At 49.5% G+C, this 19670-nt stretch overlaps 1 protein-coding gene across 2 annotated transcripts in view; it reads left to right on the top strand.

The window, feature by feature from the left end:
- CENPU (centromere protein U) overlaps positions 1-19670 on the top strand; it is a 457607-nt gene that overhangs the window by 151296 nt on the left and 286641 nt on the right. For both annotated transcript variants that reach the window (XM_078678017.1, XM_078678018.1), the window contains one exon: positions 2952-3227. In XM_078678017.1, coding sequence (XP_078534143.1) covers positions 2952-3227 — 276 coding nt within the window. The remainder of the gene's footprint in view (positions 1-2951; positions 3228-19670) is intronic.

The raw sequence follows: 19670 nt of genomic DNA, 5'->3' as shown, positions 1-19670 counted from the left end.
AGCAAGGAATCGTGGCGATTCCTTGCAGTGCCCGTGACTTTTAAGCTCAATGCGCATGTGCATTGAGCTTAAAAGCGCGTGCACATCAGTTCCCTCAGCCGCAATCGCCGTCTGTTCCCTCAGCCGCATTCCTCCGACACCTTTTGAAGTGAAGCTTAGCTTCACTTCAAAGGCCCCGGCTTCTTCACACCCACATGCCGCTCTCCCTGCTCCGCCCCCTCCCCTGCCCGCCGTGTGCATTTCTCCTCCACCCCCTCCCCACAGCAATGCCCTCCGTCTTGTTTTTTTTATTTTAACTTTCAGCGCAAGGATCCCGCTTGTTCTTTATTTATTAAACACACGCTTCGCTCTTTCTCTTCTGCTTCTTCCACTCGCAATCTGCTTTTTATATTTTTTCCTTCTTTCCTCGCCCACTCTTTCCATTTTACTTCAGCTTTTTCCATTTTTTTTGCCCCTCTGACTCACACCCGATCTCCCGCCTTCTTTTCCGTCTTATTATAGCCTCTATGTGCTCTCACCTCAAACAATTCTACCCTTCACTACGACACTCCCGCCATTTCACCCCTTCTTTACTCATTCACACTCAATTTCCCGTCTTTTCCCCTTTCCTCTCATTTCTTTTTTTCCTCACACTTCGTCCTATCTATATTTACCCATCTCCAGCCCTACTCTTCTCCATCTTCTTGCTCACGTTGCCCCTACAAACTTTTCTTCCTTCGCACTCGGTTTTCCTGCCCATGTCTTACACGCTCCCCCAGAGTCTCTTCTCGTCGCTGGCAGCCTCACCTTCTTTCTTTACCCTTCCTTCTCGCTCACGTTAGCCCTACAAACTTTTCTTCACACGCACTCGGTTTTCCTGCCCATGTCTTACACGCTGCCCCCAGAGTCTCTCCTCGTCGCTGGCAGCCTCACCTTCTTTCTTCACCCCTTCTTTTCTTCTTATCTCTCTTTTACACGCTTCTGCTTATCTTTTCATCTTTCACCTCCCATCTCCACGACACTCCCGCCATTTCACCCCTTCTTCACTCATTCACACTCAATTTCCCGTCTTTTCCAGAGACCGGAACTGTCTGGGGAAATCTGGGACGTCTGGTCACCCCATCAATACAGCATTTCATAACAATCAATAAATAAATACCCAGCCTGTGCTTTTCGCGACCTCTTGTGGACACTACGTTTAGAATGTGTGCAATATAATAAATAACAATTGTGAGTGACTGACTAGACAGTTGCTCCAGATACACAATATTGCTTGTACATACAGTGAACATGACACACTGACTTTCCTTGGCGCACTCATGCCGATGTTGTCAGGACATTGCAGGTGGGGTCAAGTTAATGTTTAAAAACCATTACTTTGGGCCGCTTCCGTGTACTGCACCCTGTAACTTCTGCAGGCCAGCTGCTGCTGAGACGCTGACACTCTCCCGCTTTCTGCTTGGCGCCACCAGCCCTTCCTCCCCTCCTCCCCCCCTCCTTCCAGGGACGACCACCGTCTCACACCCCATCCCCATATGCTCCTTCCCTCCCACTCGCTGGCTCCCCCTCCCCCCCCCCCCCCCCACCAGGCTCTCAATGCTTGTTTTAAACAAAGGCAGCGGGGGCTCTTCAGCGTGTCCGACTCAACATTTATCCAGTGACTCAACAAAACAACATTTAATCAAGAAAACTGCACTCAAATCATCGTAGGTTCCCAGCTTGACAAAATGTGTGATCGTTGTCAAATGACTTTGCTTCACCGTGCATCGGTTTACTCGAGAGTCGAATCCGAGACCTCTTGTGGACACTACGTTTAGAATGTGTGCAATATAATAAATAACACCCACCAGGCTCTCAATGCTTGTTTTAAACCAAGGCAGCGGGGGCTCTTCAGCGTCTCCTTTGCCTAAAACTCACATGGTCGCTCTTGGATTTATTTTTATTGGCCATTAACTCTGTGGTTTGCGCACTCTGTCAATTTTTTACAAACAATTTTTTATATTCTCCCACTGGGCAAAGTAACATTTGCTGTGGGCTTAAAAATATCAGCATTCGTTAATCACTCGTGCATGGCTTACTTTTTTTGGTATCACTTGTTCTCTCTCTCTCTCTCTCCCTCCCATAACTCTCTCTCTCTCTCTCCCATAACTCTCTCTCTCTCTCTCCCTTCTCTCTCTTTCTCTTTCTCTCTCTCTCTCTCTCCCCCTTCTCTTTCTTTCTCTCTCTCTCTCCCTCCCATAACTCTCTCTCTCTCTCTCTCCCTTCTCTCTCTTTCTCTCTCTCTCTCTCTCTCTCCCTCCCTCCCTTAACTCTCTCTCTCTCTTTCGCTTCCCTTCATTTACTCGCACACGCAACGCCACTCGCACACTCAACGCCACTCGCACACGCAACGCCACTCGCACACGCAACGCCACTCGCACACGCAACGCCACTCGCACACGCAACGCCACTCGCACACGCAACGCCACTCGCACACGCAACGCCACTCGCCCACGCAACGCCACTCGCCCACGCAACGCCACTCGCCCACGCAACGCCACTCGCCCACGCAACGCCACTCGCCAGCGCAACGCCACTCGCCCACGCAACGCCACTCATCCACGCAACGCCACTCATCCATGCAACGCCACTCATCCATTTGCAAAACGGAAAATGTTAAACTCTTCTATTGCGAGACCTATTGCATTTTCAATGCTTGTTATTCTGAGTCATTCTTGTGGGCTTTCCACATACCCGCAACTAGTTGTGCAGGCTAGCCTGTGGTCTTAGCCGCTTTAGGCCTTTGATGTAAGTTCACTGGAATTGGGTGATATTAACCAGCTCTTAAGTTTGACATTTGTGCTTTTTATAGACTTTAGACATTAAATGGCACTTACCGGGCTGGTGATGTTTGAGACTCCCTCCCACTATATATGTTCATTTGAAGTTGGCATTATAACGATGTTGCTTCCAAATATTTTGTGTCTTTTTAGACATCAAGCAAGAAGCCGGCAAACATGAAAACTCTTGCCCCCTCGCCTGCATTGAAATCAGTAAGGAAAAGTCCAAAAAGCAAACAGTTACCAAATATTGATCCTGGTTCCGAGGATGAGGTGTTGGAGCACACTTCTGAGTCTGGCAGCCAAGGCTCAAAAACCAGGGCATCATTGAGTTCTAAATCCTCTTCAAGTACACCAGCAGCAGGACTTCCTTTTGAGAATGAAATAGAACACCAACCAAGTCCCTCAGTGTCGTCAAACGAGACTATGGTATGTTCTAATCTACTACTGTATTGTGACAGCCTTCACTCAATCAGCAGTGACTCTGTATTTGCTTAGTAATAATTAAGTCACTTTTTCCTTTTAATTAGGCTGTTGTTGAGACCCATAAAGGGCCTGTAATTACAACCAATGGGCCAGATTCACAATGGTAAACTTAAACCAAACCTCTAACTTTATTACTTTTCAGTATTCTCAAAGGTAAACTTAGGCCAAAAGTCTAACTTTACCAGTAGTAACTTACCTTTGTGAATACCGACTTTTGGTTTAAGTTTACCTTTGTGAATACCAAAAAGCAGTAAAGTCACACAAACGTGTAAGTTTACCTTTGTGAATTGGGCCCATTGTCTATTTATTCAGCTTCTTGAGTTGAATAATATTTGAATTTTAATGAATGTATTATGCACCCTTAATGAACTTTATTGGTACCAAAGGGGGCTGATTCTCTCTCTAGAACATGATCGACAATCAACAAATGAAGCTTCCTTTATAATCAATGTTTGCAATTTAAAGTAATGTTTATTATTTCGGGTTGTGATTGGAAATTGGGAAAAGCAAAACTTTCTATCTTACAAAATTTGAAATTCTGTCAGTGGATCGATTTGTAAAAATGTATCGAAATAAAAAATCAATAATGATAGTATGTAATGTACCCTCCAGAAACATTCCTTCCATCTCGCTGTTGCTATAAGCTGGCAGTGTAAACTGAGTGTTACAAAAATAGGCATTGGCTCATCCCATGTGTTGTTAGTCTTCCCTATGTCGATGTTGAAACTGCTGTTCTGCTTGTCACAGTTCTTTTAGCAATTAATGCTTATGTTCTTTAAAGAGAACTTCTAAGACCTCGGTTCTCCACTCCCTTCCCTCGCCTGCTTGAGTTCCCAGAGAAACAAAACTCCCTTCAGGTAATACAGGCAAACCGTATTGCCCACTACTAATGGGTGATTCATTCATTCTTGAGGGATGTGCATGGGACATAGCCGGTATTATAATAATGTTTTACCTTAGTTGTTATATCTATAAGTGCCAGTTATTATTATCCAAACTTCATCCTGTGATTTGCCTTTGTCGGTAGGAATAAACGAGCCCCCATGAAAAGTGCACGTAGACACTGGCATCTTTTAGAGTGAGTTTCTCTTTAGGACCTCCTCAGACCATAGAAAGTGGCCTTGGCAAATGCTGGCAGTTGAGCAAAGAGATTGTTATATTTATGGCATGGACATTCTCTTATTATGCAGATCTTTTGTGCTTCAAACAAAAAAACTAGAAACTTAATTTCAGGTTAAGATTTAAAATAAAACGTATGGGGTTTATAAATCGCACTACTCACCCGTGAGGGTCTCAAGGCGCTTGGGGGGTAGTAGGGGGGGCGGCTCCGGATCAGTAGGAGAGCCAGCTCTTGAGGTCCTTCATGAAAGTGTGCATGGTCGGGGAGCTTCTGATGTTCACCGGAAGCTTGTTCCAGGTTTTGGCTGAGATGTAGGAGAAAACTCTCCCGTCGGTTCTGTTTCTGCGGATGCGGGCGACCTCTGCTAGGGCGAGGTCGGCGGAGCGGAGGTTCCTCTTGGGTACGTGGAAGGATACTCTCTCGTTGAGGTATTTGGGTCTAATGTTGTTGAGGGATTTGTAGGCGTGGGTGAGAATCACATCTTATCTTGACACAGCACCCTTTTACTTTTCCAGGAGTTTCCCCCATTTGTTGCCTACATCTGTAAAAGTATGTGTATCACGATATATACAGTTGGTGTCTCTGTCCCTTTTTCTGCAATTGAGACAACTTTGTTTCGGTCTCTGTAGCGAGTTCCTGAGCAAACAGTGGCCATGTTCTCCTGGGTGACCAACTGACTCTGCATCCTGTGTTTTCAGGTCCGCTTACTAGGAGAGCAGGGGGTGGCAAAGATCTTCACTCACAAAACATTTAAGATTTCAGCATGGCTTAGGCTACTAAAACCGTCTCAGAACACAGAAACTGTAACTCTGTGGAGGTTTCTGTATGTTATTTGGAACAACATCATCGTCTAACTGTAGCCTAGTGAGAACCACCCTTCCTCTGATCTCCCCCATGTGCTGTTTGATCATTGTCTGGGCTGTTAGTATTTGTATCATAATTATGTTGTCAACATGGTTGAGATCTCAGTAGCATTATTACTTCCCATCCACATATTTTTCTAGGCACCCCCAGAAAGTTTTGATTATGCTGACCACCAGTCATTGATCAAGCGGGACTACCCCCTTGAGTTAAAAGTGGAGAGACCAATATTGGTCCCACCCCTCAGTATTCATGAAGAGGTGACCCTGAGGTCCATCAGCCTGCAGTTTGAAGTTTGCAGTTTTAAGGCTCCCTAGAAATTAAGATGCACACAAACTGTTGCCAAAACGTAAAATACAGCGAAACGTTAGGGACAAAATTAACAAGCATTGTCAAGCCAATAGGTCTCGCCTTCAAGAAAACTATTGGCTCTGTCATTGTTTTTAGCCATGTTGTACAGCAACTGTGCACCATGGCTAAAACTAAAAGAAAAAAAAATATTTTTTTTTAAAAAGCGCTATGATGCGCCCAGCACTGGCTGCACAATAGCGCTTTATTTGTATTGGTGCCAGGCTGCGATGTAGGCCGGAGTTCAACCCTTACAGCGGAAGTTTGGAAGAAATAAAACGGTATGATGCGCCCAGCACTGGCCGTGTCATAGTACTTTTATTTATAATTATTTTCTTTCTGCCATGTGCCTCGTGCACATTCTTGTGCCAGCCATTTTGCTACATGGAAAATCTAAATAACAAATTGTGGCTGCACAGCGAGACAAGTTTTGTTTTTTTATAACAAGAGAAGCCAACAAATCAACAAGACACACTTTTAACATAGATCATTTTTTTATTCCTCATAAGACACGTTTCTCAGCAACTGTTAGTGCATACAAAATAGAATACGTAACATACATTTTAAAGGCTCAACACAGATTACAGGGACTATTGTAATACAAACTTTCAAAACGGATGAATTCAATTGATTTTAGGACATTGTGCTTGGCAGAGGATACTTCATTCACACAGCTGGGACGGAAGTAAAACTGGCGTAGAGGTTTGATAAGAAAAGAAAGTCTATTCTTTTCACAGCCCTGAAGAATTCGTGGGGCGCTCTCCTGGCGAGGAAACACGTGTTGGCTGGGCATATGAAGTATTGACAATTAAAGACAAAGACCAAGAATTTTTTCGTGTTGTTATTGCGTACTGAATATATTGTATAATATTGCGTGTGCTTAGAACTGGTGCAATATTTGAAAGACCCTGGGGTCTGGATTTAGGAGGGTTTAGGGTGATTACCCTTCCCTTGAGCACTGCACTTGAATTGATTAAAAAAGCTGACCATTACGTTTATTTTGAGCGTCACATGTTCACCTAAAGATTATCCGCCCCAGTTTCTGTTTATTCACTTCAATTAGTGCACAGCCCACATATACATTTATGAAGAAACTTACACCAGCCGTGTTTGCATTTTTCTGTGGAAATTTGGGCCGCAGTTTTATCCCATACATGGTCTCTGTGTTACATCATTGAGCTTGTAATTCAGTCATAATTCAAGATGACAAGGCCATAGAACATTATTACAGTGTCAGAACTGAATGGTTGGGGGCGGAGCTAGCTCGGAAGCGTGATGGCTGCCTGAGCCCGGAGCTCCGTAAAGTCATCTAAAGATTCGCCAATTACCCTGCAGCATAGGCGACGTACACATAATCTTAACTGCCCCAGAAGCGTCTGTGGAGGTCTGGAGGAAGAGGAGAGGTCCGGTTACCTGGCTGGTGATCGGCAAGGTGGTGCGGAAAGGCGAGGCGTCTCCGGTTAACTAGGCCACGCAGCCTCGGCCCACAGTGATCCTGGAGTCCGGACGACATCGAGACGTGCGGCAGGAGCACGTCTATGGTATCAGAGGGGGTGGGGCTTCGTCGGAACGCCACACAGGAGAGCCACGAGTGTGCATGCGGAGGCGGCTGGTACGGGAGACGACCGCGGACACAGCTGGGGTCCACTGGTGGACAGCGGAGGAGACATCTGCGGCGGCAGCGAGGCACAGGCGCAGTAAAGAGGCACTGGGCACCCGACGTGGGTAGCAGAGTGAGGACTGGCAGCGAGAGCGGCAGACTACTGAAGGGGATTGCTGATGCCCCCCTGAGTGTACCTAACTGTGCGAGAGCTGGACAGTGGGGACTTATTTGCTGTGCCCATACATTTGATTACCACGAGGTCGGCACTTTTGGGCACAGGTATAGCTGCTGTACAACGTGGCGGGGGGAAGCTACGTTGGAGCACACTGGCGCCATAGCATTTCGGGGGCCAGTCAATGCGTGGAGAAGGTTAGGGCAACGCTGTGGGGCCTGCTGTGTGGAAGATCTGCGCCCCTGGTACCCTGTAAGCACTGATAATTGTTTGAGCCCCACAGGACTGCGGGGTAGTGAAAGTGGCCGAGTGTGGTGGGCCACGGACTAACTCTGCTTTGGCGGCGCCTTGGACCTGCTGACCTGGACAGTCACCCGGGTTGTGGCTCGAGGGCGGTGGGATGCACTGCTTCTGGGCCTAGGAGAAGGAGCGGGAAACGATGGGAGCGGTGAGGAGCACTTCAAGCTGACGGTGGATGCGGATGGTGGCGACCGCAACAGTGTGATTGCTATAACTGTTCTGGAGAGAACCTTGCCTCAATATTAGACTGGGGAACAGTGCAAGTACGAACATAACCTGCCAAAAAGGGTGACCGCCGCAACTATGGGCAAGGGAGATAAAACGCAGTTGAAGTTAGCTTTCGACCAAAAAAGGTCCAAGTCGCAGGATCCCATCCAGGGTAGAGGTGCAGGGATGATGGCGACGTCGCAAGACGATGCTGTAGAGGATATACTCTCTATCCTAAAGTCCATGGAGCACTCACTGCAGAGTGGCATTACCACATTGGGCACTAAAATGGACGCTTTAACGTACAGGAGAACAGGATGGTGGAACGCTTAGATAAGCACGCAGAGCGGTTGGCCATGTCAGAGCGGTGCCTTACCGAGGTTGAGGTGGCGCACACTACCCTGGACGCAGATCATAAGCAACTGGGTAAAGTCATGCGCATCTTGCAGGAAAAGACGGAGGACTTAGAAGCGCACTCTCGGCGCCGCAATCTGCGACTGGTAGGTCCTCCGGAACCGACAGCAACAGGCAATATGGAACAGGTCATTGAGAAATTGCTTGTCCAACTGCTGGGTGACGATGTATTCTCAGCAATGTTTGTGGTGGAGAGAGCGCATAGAGCTCTAGGACCTCGCCCAACGCCGGGTGCAGCACCTCGCCCAATAATAGCGAAGCTGCTCAACTATCGCAACAGGGATGCAGCCCTTCGCGTCACTAGGGAAAAGAAGATTTTGAAGTATGAGGGGTCCGAACTCTCATTGTACCCTGATTTTACAGCTAGAGTACAGGAGGCCCGCAGACACTTTGTGCCTCTTAAGAGACAGCTGCGGGAGATGGGTATGGATTACGCCATGCTATACCCTGCTAAACTGCGGGTGAACAGTCAGGAGAAGTCACATATATTCACGGACCCAAAGGTTTTGCAGCAAGCTATCAAGAACTGGGCGAAAGAGCGCAAGATAAACCCGGAACGCCCGCAGCGAGAAGTGTTGGAGGAGGCTGAGTTGGATAAACAAGACTGAAGACTGCAGTGGACTCGGTTGTAGTATGGCGGGGTATAAGAGACTGCATAGGGAATGGTCAGCACATTCTGATGTGAGGAATGGGGGTGTACACATTTGAGATCTATGCCAGTGGGGGGCATACAGTTGAGTTGTAAGCTGGTGGGTTGGGGTGGCCACATACAGGAGTATTGGAGGTTGAATATATGTTTGGATTACCTCATACCTGCGGCTTTCATGTACTGGCAAGTGTTAAGGGGACGGGGGGAAGCTGCTAGGAGAGCAGGATGTGATTGGGTTTTTGCAGTATGCAGTAGGGGTCAGTATACCAAAAAGTGGGGGTTAGATGTTTATAGGCCTATGCTGAAATTATGACTAGGATGACGAGCAGGGGCAAGGGCCAGTTACAATAGTTGTTGCTTTTAGCTAAAGTTGGACACGAGGGGCTACCTCCGCTCACGCGTGCCTAGCACTGTTGTTGTTTCACATTGGGAGGGACTCAGGACAGAGGGGGGGAGGGAGGGCGGGGACAGGGATTTGTATTACATGCGGCCATGTTGGGGGAGGTCTGCTGTGGGAGGGGGGTAGTGGGCAGGGAGGGGAGGGTTGCCATCGGAGGCGGGTTCAGGTGTCGGGTTTTCCTTAGGAGGAGTTTCCACGGCACGTCAATATACATATATGCTTGCTACAATGTCTGCCATGATTATGTAATTAATGTCACATGAACGGCGAGAGTCGCAGGAACAAGGGGGGGATATTCGAACCATGACATGGAATGTTAGAGGACTCAACAATTCCCGTAAACTCAGGAAGGTTTTATCCTACCTAAACAGGCAGAATGTGGATCTTGCCCTCCTGCAGGAGACGCACCTGCCGCAAATGAGCAATATATTGAAGTATAGAGGTCTGGGAGGCAACATTAACTCGTCTGGTTTTACCACGCATGCTAGAGGGGTACTGACTTGGGTTAATCCCCGGTCTTCTCTCAAACTTACGCAGCTTAGAGCGGATCCAGACGGCCGATATGTGGTGTCTAGGTGCACGGGACGGGGACTGGACCTTCTGGTAGTTAACATTTACGGTCCCAATTTTGACTGCCCTATGTTTTTCGGTGACATAGCTAGGATAGTTGCTCAATGGGGGACGCCAGGATCTTGTGGGGGGGGGGACTTTCACTTAGTTAGAGACCCGGATAAGGATAGATCGGCTGGGCCGGCCAGGAACACGACAGCGGTTGCAAGAAAGCTAGAGGAAATCCTTGTATGTTTAGATGTATGTGATATGTGGCGGACGAGGAATTGTGAGAAAGGAGGTTATACACACTACTCCGCATATCATAACATACATACACGCATTGATTATTGGATGGTTTCTACTGCACTGATCAGTAGGGTACGCCGCTGTTTGACACTCCCGCGCACACTCTTGGATCACTCCCCGCTGTTGGACACTCCGGGCACACGCTTGCCGCCATTTACGTGGCGATTTCCCCCTTATTCCTTACCAGATCAGGTGTTTAGGGAGGAGATGGCTGAAGCCATTGATTCCTTCTTTGACACCAATGCGGGCTCAGTGGACAGTTTCCAGACTATGTGGGAGACGTTCAAGGTGTACATCAGGGGGGTTGTGATGACTAAACATTCGGGAGTGCTGCGAGCTCTTCGCAAGACGCTGGTTGACCTGGAATGGAAATCAAAAAACTTGGAGCAGAGATGGCTTGCCGGGGGAAATGAGGCATTAAACGAGGAAATAAAATCGGTGCTGGAGGAATATCATGCTGCAGCTGATAGAGAAGTGAAACACCTGGGCAAATATGCTACGGCGAGAGTATATGGGGAGGGGGAAAGGCCGGGGTCCGTTTTGGCTCGGTTAATGAAAGCGCGGCGGGGCAAAACTCAAGTCACTGAAATAAAGACAGAGAGCGGGGAGCTTTTAACTGACGAGGCGGAGGTGGCAGAGTGCTTTCGACAGTATTACGCAGAGCTATACAGCTCTAGATCGGCAGGGACGGACGATCAGATTGCTGAATATTTGGAGCATATTCAACGCCCCTTTCTACCAAACTTGCATAGGGAACTTCTAATGCACCCGATCGAGAGAGACGAGATAATTGATGCTGTAGGCAGCATGAGAAGTAGTAGCGCTTCAGGGACGGACGGATTGATAGTTCCTTTTTATAAGACTTTTTTGGAACAATTGCTCCTGCACCTCACAGCCCTGTTCGACGACATGTGTTCAACGGGTATTGCACCGCCGTCCATGAGGGAGGCTATGCTGGTAGTTATCTCAAAGCCGGGTAAACCGCTGGACGAATGCAGCTCGTTCCGTCCTTTGTCTCTTCTAAATGTGGACATAAACATTTTTGCAAAAATCCTGGCCACTAGGCTTGCCTTGATGTCACATATCTTGGTGGCTCCGGAGCAGGCGGGATTCATCCCCTGCAGGAACTTGACTTATAATATTCGGACGGTATTTGGTGCAATGCAACATGTTCGCCCGGAAAACCGGGCGGTGGCGGTTTTCCTTGATATGGAAAAAGCCTTCGACTCTGTGGAATGGCCGTTCTTATAGCAAGTGCTAAGGCGAATGGGGCTTGGGGAGGTGTTTCTGCAGCTACTGGGGACGCTTTATTATAAACCCAAGGCGCGTGTGAGGATTGGCGATCTGGTCACAGCCCCATTTGACATCGGTAGGGGCACCAGACAGGGCTGCCCGATGTCTCCGTTGTTATATGCACTGGTTGCGGAGCCTCTGACTTGCGCTTTGAGGGAGTATCATGGGCATGAAGGTGTATAGAATAGTAGTATCTACATACGCGGACGACACGCTCCTGTATGTGTGGGACCCTGAAAATAACTTGGCCTCTGTTATTAGAGAGGTGGTTCACTTTTGAGCATTGTCTGGTCTCCGGGTCAATTGGGACAAGTCTCTTGTGTTCCCGCTCACGCCAGCTACTTCCGAATTTGACATGGAGTATCCATTACAATGGACGAACGACTCAGTGCGATACTTAGGCATTAGACTGCACACAGATTCGGACATTGTTTTCAGAGAAACCTATGGCACGGCCATCTCTCGGCTAGATGATGATGTTGCCCTGTGGTGTCGCCTGCCGCTGTCCTTGATGGGACGTATTTCTATTATGAAAATGATAGTTCTGCCCCGACTCCTCTTCCTGTTCACGAATATTCCTTTAGTGCTTCCGAGCGTCTTCTTTCACAGATTGAGGCAATTAATATTAAAACTGGCTTGGGGAGGTAGACAAGCTAGAATCCAGTGGGGAGTGCTTACACTTCCATGTCATTTAGGGGGTCTGGGAGCGCCGGACTTCGAACTTTATTATAGAGCAGCCCAAGGTGCACACTTGCATGCGTGGATACATGGTGGGGCAGATGTCCCGTACTTGCGGATGGAGAGACTTTTTGCCGAGCCTCTTCCTCTGCCGGCCACAATTCTGGAACCTGTAGATCGCAAGACCGGTATAGTAGATTCCCTGAACACTACTAGGCATGCGTGGAATTGGCTATTACAGAATCAGGCGGGTGCCTTCTTGTACTCTCCAGCTATGCCCATAGAGTGGCTGAGATGGCTGGGACCTTGTACTGAACGAGCCGTTATCTTGGCACTGCGTGCCTTAAACGTTGAGGTTGCAGGGGACCTATTCCGTGATGGGGTGGTCTGCACACTGGAGTAACTGACGGGTGCAATAGAGGAAGTTTCACTCCTGACTAGATTTCAATTTCATAGAGTAAGGAGGGCACTCGGGGCACAGTTGGGTGACAGCATGGAGGAGCCTTCGGAGGTCCTGGAACTCATGCATGTCATTAACAGCGCTTCACCGCGCAGGATGGTAGCAGCTATTTACAGGATAGCAATGTCGCACAGGGCACATAAGTACACTAAGGCCAGGCTTGCATGGCAGCGAGATCTGAATGTGCAACTGGAGGATGATAAATGGGTCTATTGTTGCACGAACACCAGGAAAATCTCATTACACGGCAGGCATAGGTTGGCCCATTTCAAATATCTTAATCGAATATATTACTCCCCTGAACGGCTATGCAGGTATGCGTGATGACGCTAGGTGTGAGAGATGTCGCGCGCCAGTTGCAGATTTTTTACATCTGACATGGCTGTGTCCGGGAGTTTATGCCTTTTGGGAAAGCGTGTTTGAGGAGTCGAGTAGAGTGGTTGGGACCAGCCTTGCGCTGGATCCATTGGTTGCCCTTCTGGGATACACTAAGGCGCTACCTAAGGCAGTGCACAAATTGGCTGATATGGGGCTGCTTATAGCCAAGAGGCGTGTGGCACTGTGCTGGATGAGGGGACCAGTTCCGCCGATGAGGCAATGGACGCGAGATATGACGTACTGTTCTACGCAGTCGGAAATTTATAGTGAGCTGTTGCCTCCCAGAAGTAGACCGAAAAACTTTTGTGGTTTATATAAATCATATCTGCTGCGTGAAGAGGGGACAGCAGAGGAAGGCGTAGAAGATGTGGGTGGCGGGAGGGATCGGAGTGTGGACAAGCCTGCTGGAATAGGCTAAGACCTCTATTAAAGGGACCATAGCGATAAGGTATCCGGGGACAAATATAGACTTGGGTGGGTTGCTACAGGTAGGTCTTTGCACTACGACTTAGGATTTTATATTATCCCTAATAAACCGGGGTACTGGTAATTGTCATTACAGATGTAAAATGTTCTTGGAATCGTTGTCTCCCGCCGCCTGCCCGACTCGGGATGTTGGCAAAATGGCTGTGTATATCCAATCAGTGAGTGAGCTAACGATACTCTGTCGAGATGGACTGAGCCTCAATGACGTGCTGTGTGATTACCAATTGTTACAATAAAATTTAAAAATAAATAAATAAATAAAAAGCTCATTCCGAGTGGTGTGTCCCCTCCATTGAAGGGGGGGGGTGTGGGGGAGGGGGGGTGTTCAAAAACGTACTTGGCATTACCGGGCACTCATTGGCCTGGTGTCTTCGTGCCAACCTTGGTGTGCTTTTCTTCCCCTGAAAGGGGAGGGGAGGTGGCGTTGGTTTGCCGTTAAGGCAGTTTAAACTGGTAATTTCCCAGCCCCCGGCAGCTGTTATTGCGCCTGTTCCTGATTCCCCCTTCAGGGGCAGCCTCCGCCTTAACTCTCGCACTTGACCCACTTGAGATGGTACGCATCCCACATATACAATTCTTAGTAAGCTTACTCCAGCCGTGTTTGCATTTTTCTGTGCGAATATTTGGCCGCAATTTTATTGCATGCATGGTCTCTACGTTATATCATTGACCTCGTAAATCACAGTGGTCAGTCATATTTCAAGTTGACAAGACGATAAAACATTATTACAGTGTCCTAACTCATTCTGAGTGTCGCAAATCATTCTGGCAAGATCATAAACCATAATTATGAGGCAGATCATTAATCACGGTTGACAGGTCATACATCATCTCTGCCATACATAAATCATTTCGACAGGACCATAAAACCTCGCTGTGTGACAGGTCATAAATCATCAACGGTTGACATGTCCTAAATCATCTCTGCCATATATCAATCAAATCTTTGTCATTTGCTTGTCATAATTCTGGCACCTTTTGTTGTTGAGGCCATCCTCCATGCTGCTTTGTAGGGTCATAAAGTTTTTGGGTCTTTTGTTGGTTGTTTCACTGATCATGAGGGGGGTAGGCTCAAATCGCTACCCTGTCTGTCTATTTTGTGCCCTGCCAACTGGCGAGTGTCATGCTCCGCTTTCTCCCCAACGGCCTACTTACCCCGCGGCAAGGCATCCCAAGTTAAGTGGCCTTCCGCCATCCTCTGTACCTCCTTTACCAATCCACGCTCCCCTTTTACTGCCACGCCGCCTGTGGGGCTCATGTTCCCAGGTGGCTCCCCCTTTCATCTTTTGAGGTTTGCTCCTTCTTCCTCTTTTCAGTGCAGCCCACGACTAACCCATCCTGCTCTCACCTGTAAACCGAAGAATCCCAGTTTTGGCAATATATTCCATTGTCGCAGCCTACCAGCTGCTTTCATGCTTTAATAAAGCCGTTAAAAGTGCTGTCTCCGCCACACTCTCCTTGTGTTTGCTTTGTTCGCCCTAAGTTGGCAGGGTACGCCCAGACGTAGGTCCCTTGCTTACTTTGCCAGTGAGCTAAAGAACAATAATGTATTCAACCCAGATCTGTGACTGGGGTGAGTGTCTAAAAAGTTTCAACGCTCCGTCCATCATCTCCTTGTGTTGCTCTGTCTCTGCCACGCTGGCGGTGCTCTCCCGACTGTTGACCACTTGTGATACCGTACTTGTAGGCTCATTGTAACCACAGCTGTCAGCATGGAGGAGTACAACCCCTCTGATTGAAGAGCAAGGGACCCTTCCTTTGGTCCGCCAGTGCCATACCTCTGACTAGAGGGAGGAAGTATCCAAAGGTAGTTGTCTTCGTCACGTGCTTGGTGACACTAATACTCTGTTTTCTTGTTGCCTCTCATAAGCTGAGTCCTAAAGGCCAGCTAGGTGCTCCAGTGTAAAGGCGACCAAAGGTCAAAACATGTCCACTCCAAACCCTTACCCTCGTATTGCTGGCTCACTGGCTGCCTGGCCTGCTTTGGATTTTGAGCACAGCAGGAAGGTTGTATCATGCAAGTCAAACTGCTACATATACAGGTACTGCAAAGGAGAAAGAATGAAACAGCCACCAGCTCAAATGAAAGAAAAGCAGTGAACAGAGACACAGTACCCAGCATGAAACACAAAAACGCTTCCAAGCCGCTAATCGGCACCCCCTTGCAGGAAGCCAAACCCTATATTGCCAGAAAGAATTCCAAACTTCTAAGTGGTCAATCAATCAATCAGAGTACTTGTAAAGCGCGCTACTTACCCGTGAGGGTTCCAAGGCGCTGAGGGGAGGGTGGGGGGGGGCTGCTACTGATCGAAGAGCCAAGTCTTTGAGGAGTCTTCTGAAGGCGAGTAGGTCTGGGGTCTGCCGTATGTGGGTAGGGAGGGTGTTCCAGGTCTTGGCGGCGAAGTAGAAGGATCTGCTGCCGGAGGTCATTCGTTGGATGCGGGGGACAGCGGTGAGGGCGAAGCTGGCGGAGCGGAGCTGTCGGGTGGGGGTGTGGAAGCGGAGTCTGCTGTTCAGGTGGGCTGGTCCGGCATTGTGGAGTGCTTTGTGTGCGTGGGTGAGAAGCTTGAAGGTGATCCTCTTGTCGACGGGGAGCCAGTGTAGGTCTCTTAGGTGGGGGGTGATATGGCTCCGGCGGGGGACGTTGACGATCAGTCGGGCGGAGGCGTTTTGGATGCGTTGTAGTCGTCATAGGGGTTTGACTGGGATTCCTGCGTAGAGTGCGTTGCCATAGACCAGTCTGCTGCTGACGAGGGCCTGTGTCACGTTCTTCCTATTTCGGTCGGGATCCACTTGTAGATCCTGCGGAGCATGTGGAGGGTGTTGTAGCAGGAGGAGGAGACGGCGTTGACCTGTTTAGACATGGAGAGGGAGGAGTCGAGGATGAAACCTAGGTTGCGTGAATGGTCGATGGGTGTTGGTGCTGTTCCCAGTGTGGTCGGCCACCAGGCTAAGGGGGAGGGTCCGAGGATGAGGACCTCCGTCTTGTCCGAGTTCAGCTTCAGACGGCTGCTTCTCATCCAGTCGGCGACGGCCTTCATTCCCTCGTGGAGGTTGGTTTTGGCAGTGTGTGGGTCCTTGGTGAGGGAGAGGATGAGCTGGGTGTCGTCGGCGTAGGATATGATGTTGAGGTCGTGATGGCTGGCCACATGTGCGAGGGGGGCCATGTAGACGTTGAACAGCGTCGGGCTGAGGGATGAGCCCTGGGGGCCGCCGCAGATGATGTTGGTGGCTTCGGATCGGAAGGGTGGGAGGCGGACGCTCTGGGTTCTGCCGGAGAGGAAGGACGTGGTCCAGTCAAGGGCCATCTCTTGGATTCCGGCTTCTAGGAGATGTGTCTTTAGAGTGCGATGGCAGACCGTGTCGAAGGTGGCTGACAGGTCCAGGAGGATGAGGGCTGTTGTTTTGCCGTTGTCTAGTTGGCGCCTGATGACGTCTGTGCCGGCGATGAGGGCTGTCTGGGTGCTGTGGTTTCGTCTAATTCCTGACTGGGACGGTCCAAGATGTTGTTGTCTTCCAGGTGGCGGGCCAGTTGTATGTTGATGATTTTCTCGATGACCTTTGCCGGGAACAGGAGAAGGGAGATGGGCCGGAAGTTCTTGAGGTCCTTGGGGTCCGCTTTGGGCTTTTTGAGGAGGGCGTTGATTTCAGCGTGCTTCCAGCTTTCCGGGAATGTTGCTGTTTCGAAGGAGATGTTGATGACCTTCCGTAGTTGGGGTGCGATGGCTGCATCTGCTTTGTTGAATACGTGGTGTGGGCACGGGTCTGACGGAGACCCTGAGTGGATGGAGTTCATGACCTTGCGTGTCTCGTCGTCGTTGACGTTGGACCAGGAGGTCAGGCGGTTGGTGCTGGTGGTGTTCACAGGGGAGGTGGAGTCTGGCGTAGTCGGGGCGGTCGTGCTATTGAAGCTGTCGTGGATGTCAGTGATCTTGTGGTGAAAGAAGATGGCTAGTGAGTCGCACATGTTCTTGTGAGGCCAGGATGTCGTTGGCGCTGGGGTTCGAGAGTTCCTTTACGATGCTGAAGAGCTCTATGCTATTGTGTGCGTTGTTATCCAAGCGGTCTTTGAAGGAGGATCTCTTGGCTAATCTGATGAGGTGGTGATGTCTGCGGGTGGCGTACTTGTGGGCTGCGTGGTTGTCCGGTGTGCGTTCGGAGGTCTGGAGCTCGTCAGTGAACCAGGTGGCTCTCTTGTTGGCGTGGCTGTTGGAGGGTTTCTTGAGCGGGGCGAGGGTGTTGGCGCAGTCGACGATCCACTGTCTGAGGTTGCGGGCTGCGGCGTCTGGGTTGGTGGGGTCGGTGGGTGGGTTCTTGGCGAGGGTGGTGATCAGCTGGCCTTCGGTGACTTTGCTCCAGCAGCGGCGAGGCAGCTGTTGGGTGCGGTGGTGCGTGGTTGGTTTCTTGAAGGTGAAATGGATGCAGCGGTGGTCGGTCCAGTGGAGTTCGGTGGTGTGGTCGAATGCGACATGAGAGCCTGTGGAGAAGACGGGGACCAGCGTGTGGCCGGCGGTGTGGGTGGGTGCGGTGACGAGTTGTCTGAGACCGAGGTTGGCGATCAGGGTGGCGGAGTTGGCGTTGTTGTTGTTCTCGAGGTGGAAGTTCAGGTCCATGAGGAGGATGTAGTCCATGGAGGCGAGTGCGTGGGTGCTGGCGAGGTCGGCGATGGAGTCGCTGAACTGAGCCCAGCGTCTGGGGTGGTCTGTAGATGAGTGTTCCTCTGAGGGTGGTGTTGGGGTCAGTGTGGATCTGGAAGTGCAGGTGTTCGGCGGTGTTCAGGGTGTCATCTGCGTGGGTGGCGACCTTGAGGGTGGACTTGTGGACGATGGCTATTCCTCCTCGTTGGCGCGATGCCTGTGGGTGATCTTGTAGCCGTCCGGGATGGCTATGGCGATGTCGGGCGCCGAGGCTCGTCTTTGGCGCGACTGCGGCGCGCCCGCTTCGCGGCCTGAATATGAGGTGGCTGGGAGGCAGGAGCAGGGAGGCGAATGGGTGTGCAGGGAGGCGGGGCCACAGGGAAGCAGCGGCGGGAAAGGGCCGGATCGGAAGCGGCGGGGGGAACCGGCTCACATGGCAGAGGGGAAGGCGAAAATCCAACCTTCAAAGGCTGAAGGGGAGGAGAACCCAGGAACAAGGAGACAGCGAGGAGGCAGGAACCAAGGCTGTCAGGTGACGAGCAGCGGCGTGGGGGCGACCTGCCTGCAAGCAGGGTCAAAGGTCGCATTGATTGATTGACCCCCTTGCAGGAAGACAAACCCTACATTGCCAGAAAGAATTCCAAACTTCTAAGTGGTGACTGGCTGGGGATTCATTTAAAAGCCGAGCTCCTGACAGACCTGCTGTATATCGGAACAGAGTAAAGTCAATAAATAAAACGAGCAATGGAGATGAAAGGACACCGGCAACAATGCAGGACAGAGGGAACAGAAGCGACGAGGCAACATAGGAGAAACAAAGACCACGCAGGACATGCAACAAACAAGCATTGAAAATGCAATAGGTCTCGCCTTTGATTAAGTTAAAGCCATTTGTTTTGCTAATTGTATTGTATAGCAAAGCAAATGGCTTTAACTTAATAAAAGGCGAGACCTATTGCATTTTCAATAATGTTCAAAAGGGTTGGAGGGTATTCTGCAACCAGAAGAAATATAATCTTACCTAAATGGGGGAGCTGCAACAGCCCCAAGGAAGAATGTTTAAGTGTGTGCTTATATGTACGGCTTTGAGCACAGAATGAGGGCATAGATGGGTCTCGATATACCTCCAATTATTACTAATCTACCCTGTATTGGCAACTCCATCCTGGGAACGTACCCTGATTTCGGAATACGTTTACCAAACCCGAGCTATCTGCTTCGCCCATTTTATACGAATTGAAAATCCAAATCATGTTTAAATAAGATACAAGGCTTGCCACATACTTTTTATGCCGAACTGTAAACAGATAGGCCGGTCGTCTTGCTGCCACCATCTCACAACTTGTTTGCCCAATTGATAAATTCAATTTCCATTAACAATTAACGGAACCGCACACTGACAACACAACATTATTCCTGAAGAGACCAGATACATGTTCTATTCGTGATCCCCAAAAAACACTGTCACCTGGGGCTTCGGGACACCGTTCTATGCACACCCAGTGGTTGTATACAAATCTGT

Source organism: Lissotriton helveticus, chromosome 2_2, assembly GCF_964261635.1.
Source record: "Lissotriton helveticus chromosome 2_2, aLisHel1.1, whole genome shotgun sequence".
Classification (NCBI taxonomy): domain Eukaryota; kingdom Metazoa; phylum Chordata; class Amphibia; order Caudata; family Salamandridae; genus Lissotriton; species Lissotriton helveticus.
This window is presented reverse-complemented; position numbering and strand designations above follow the sequence as displayed.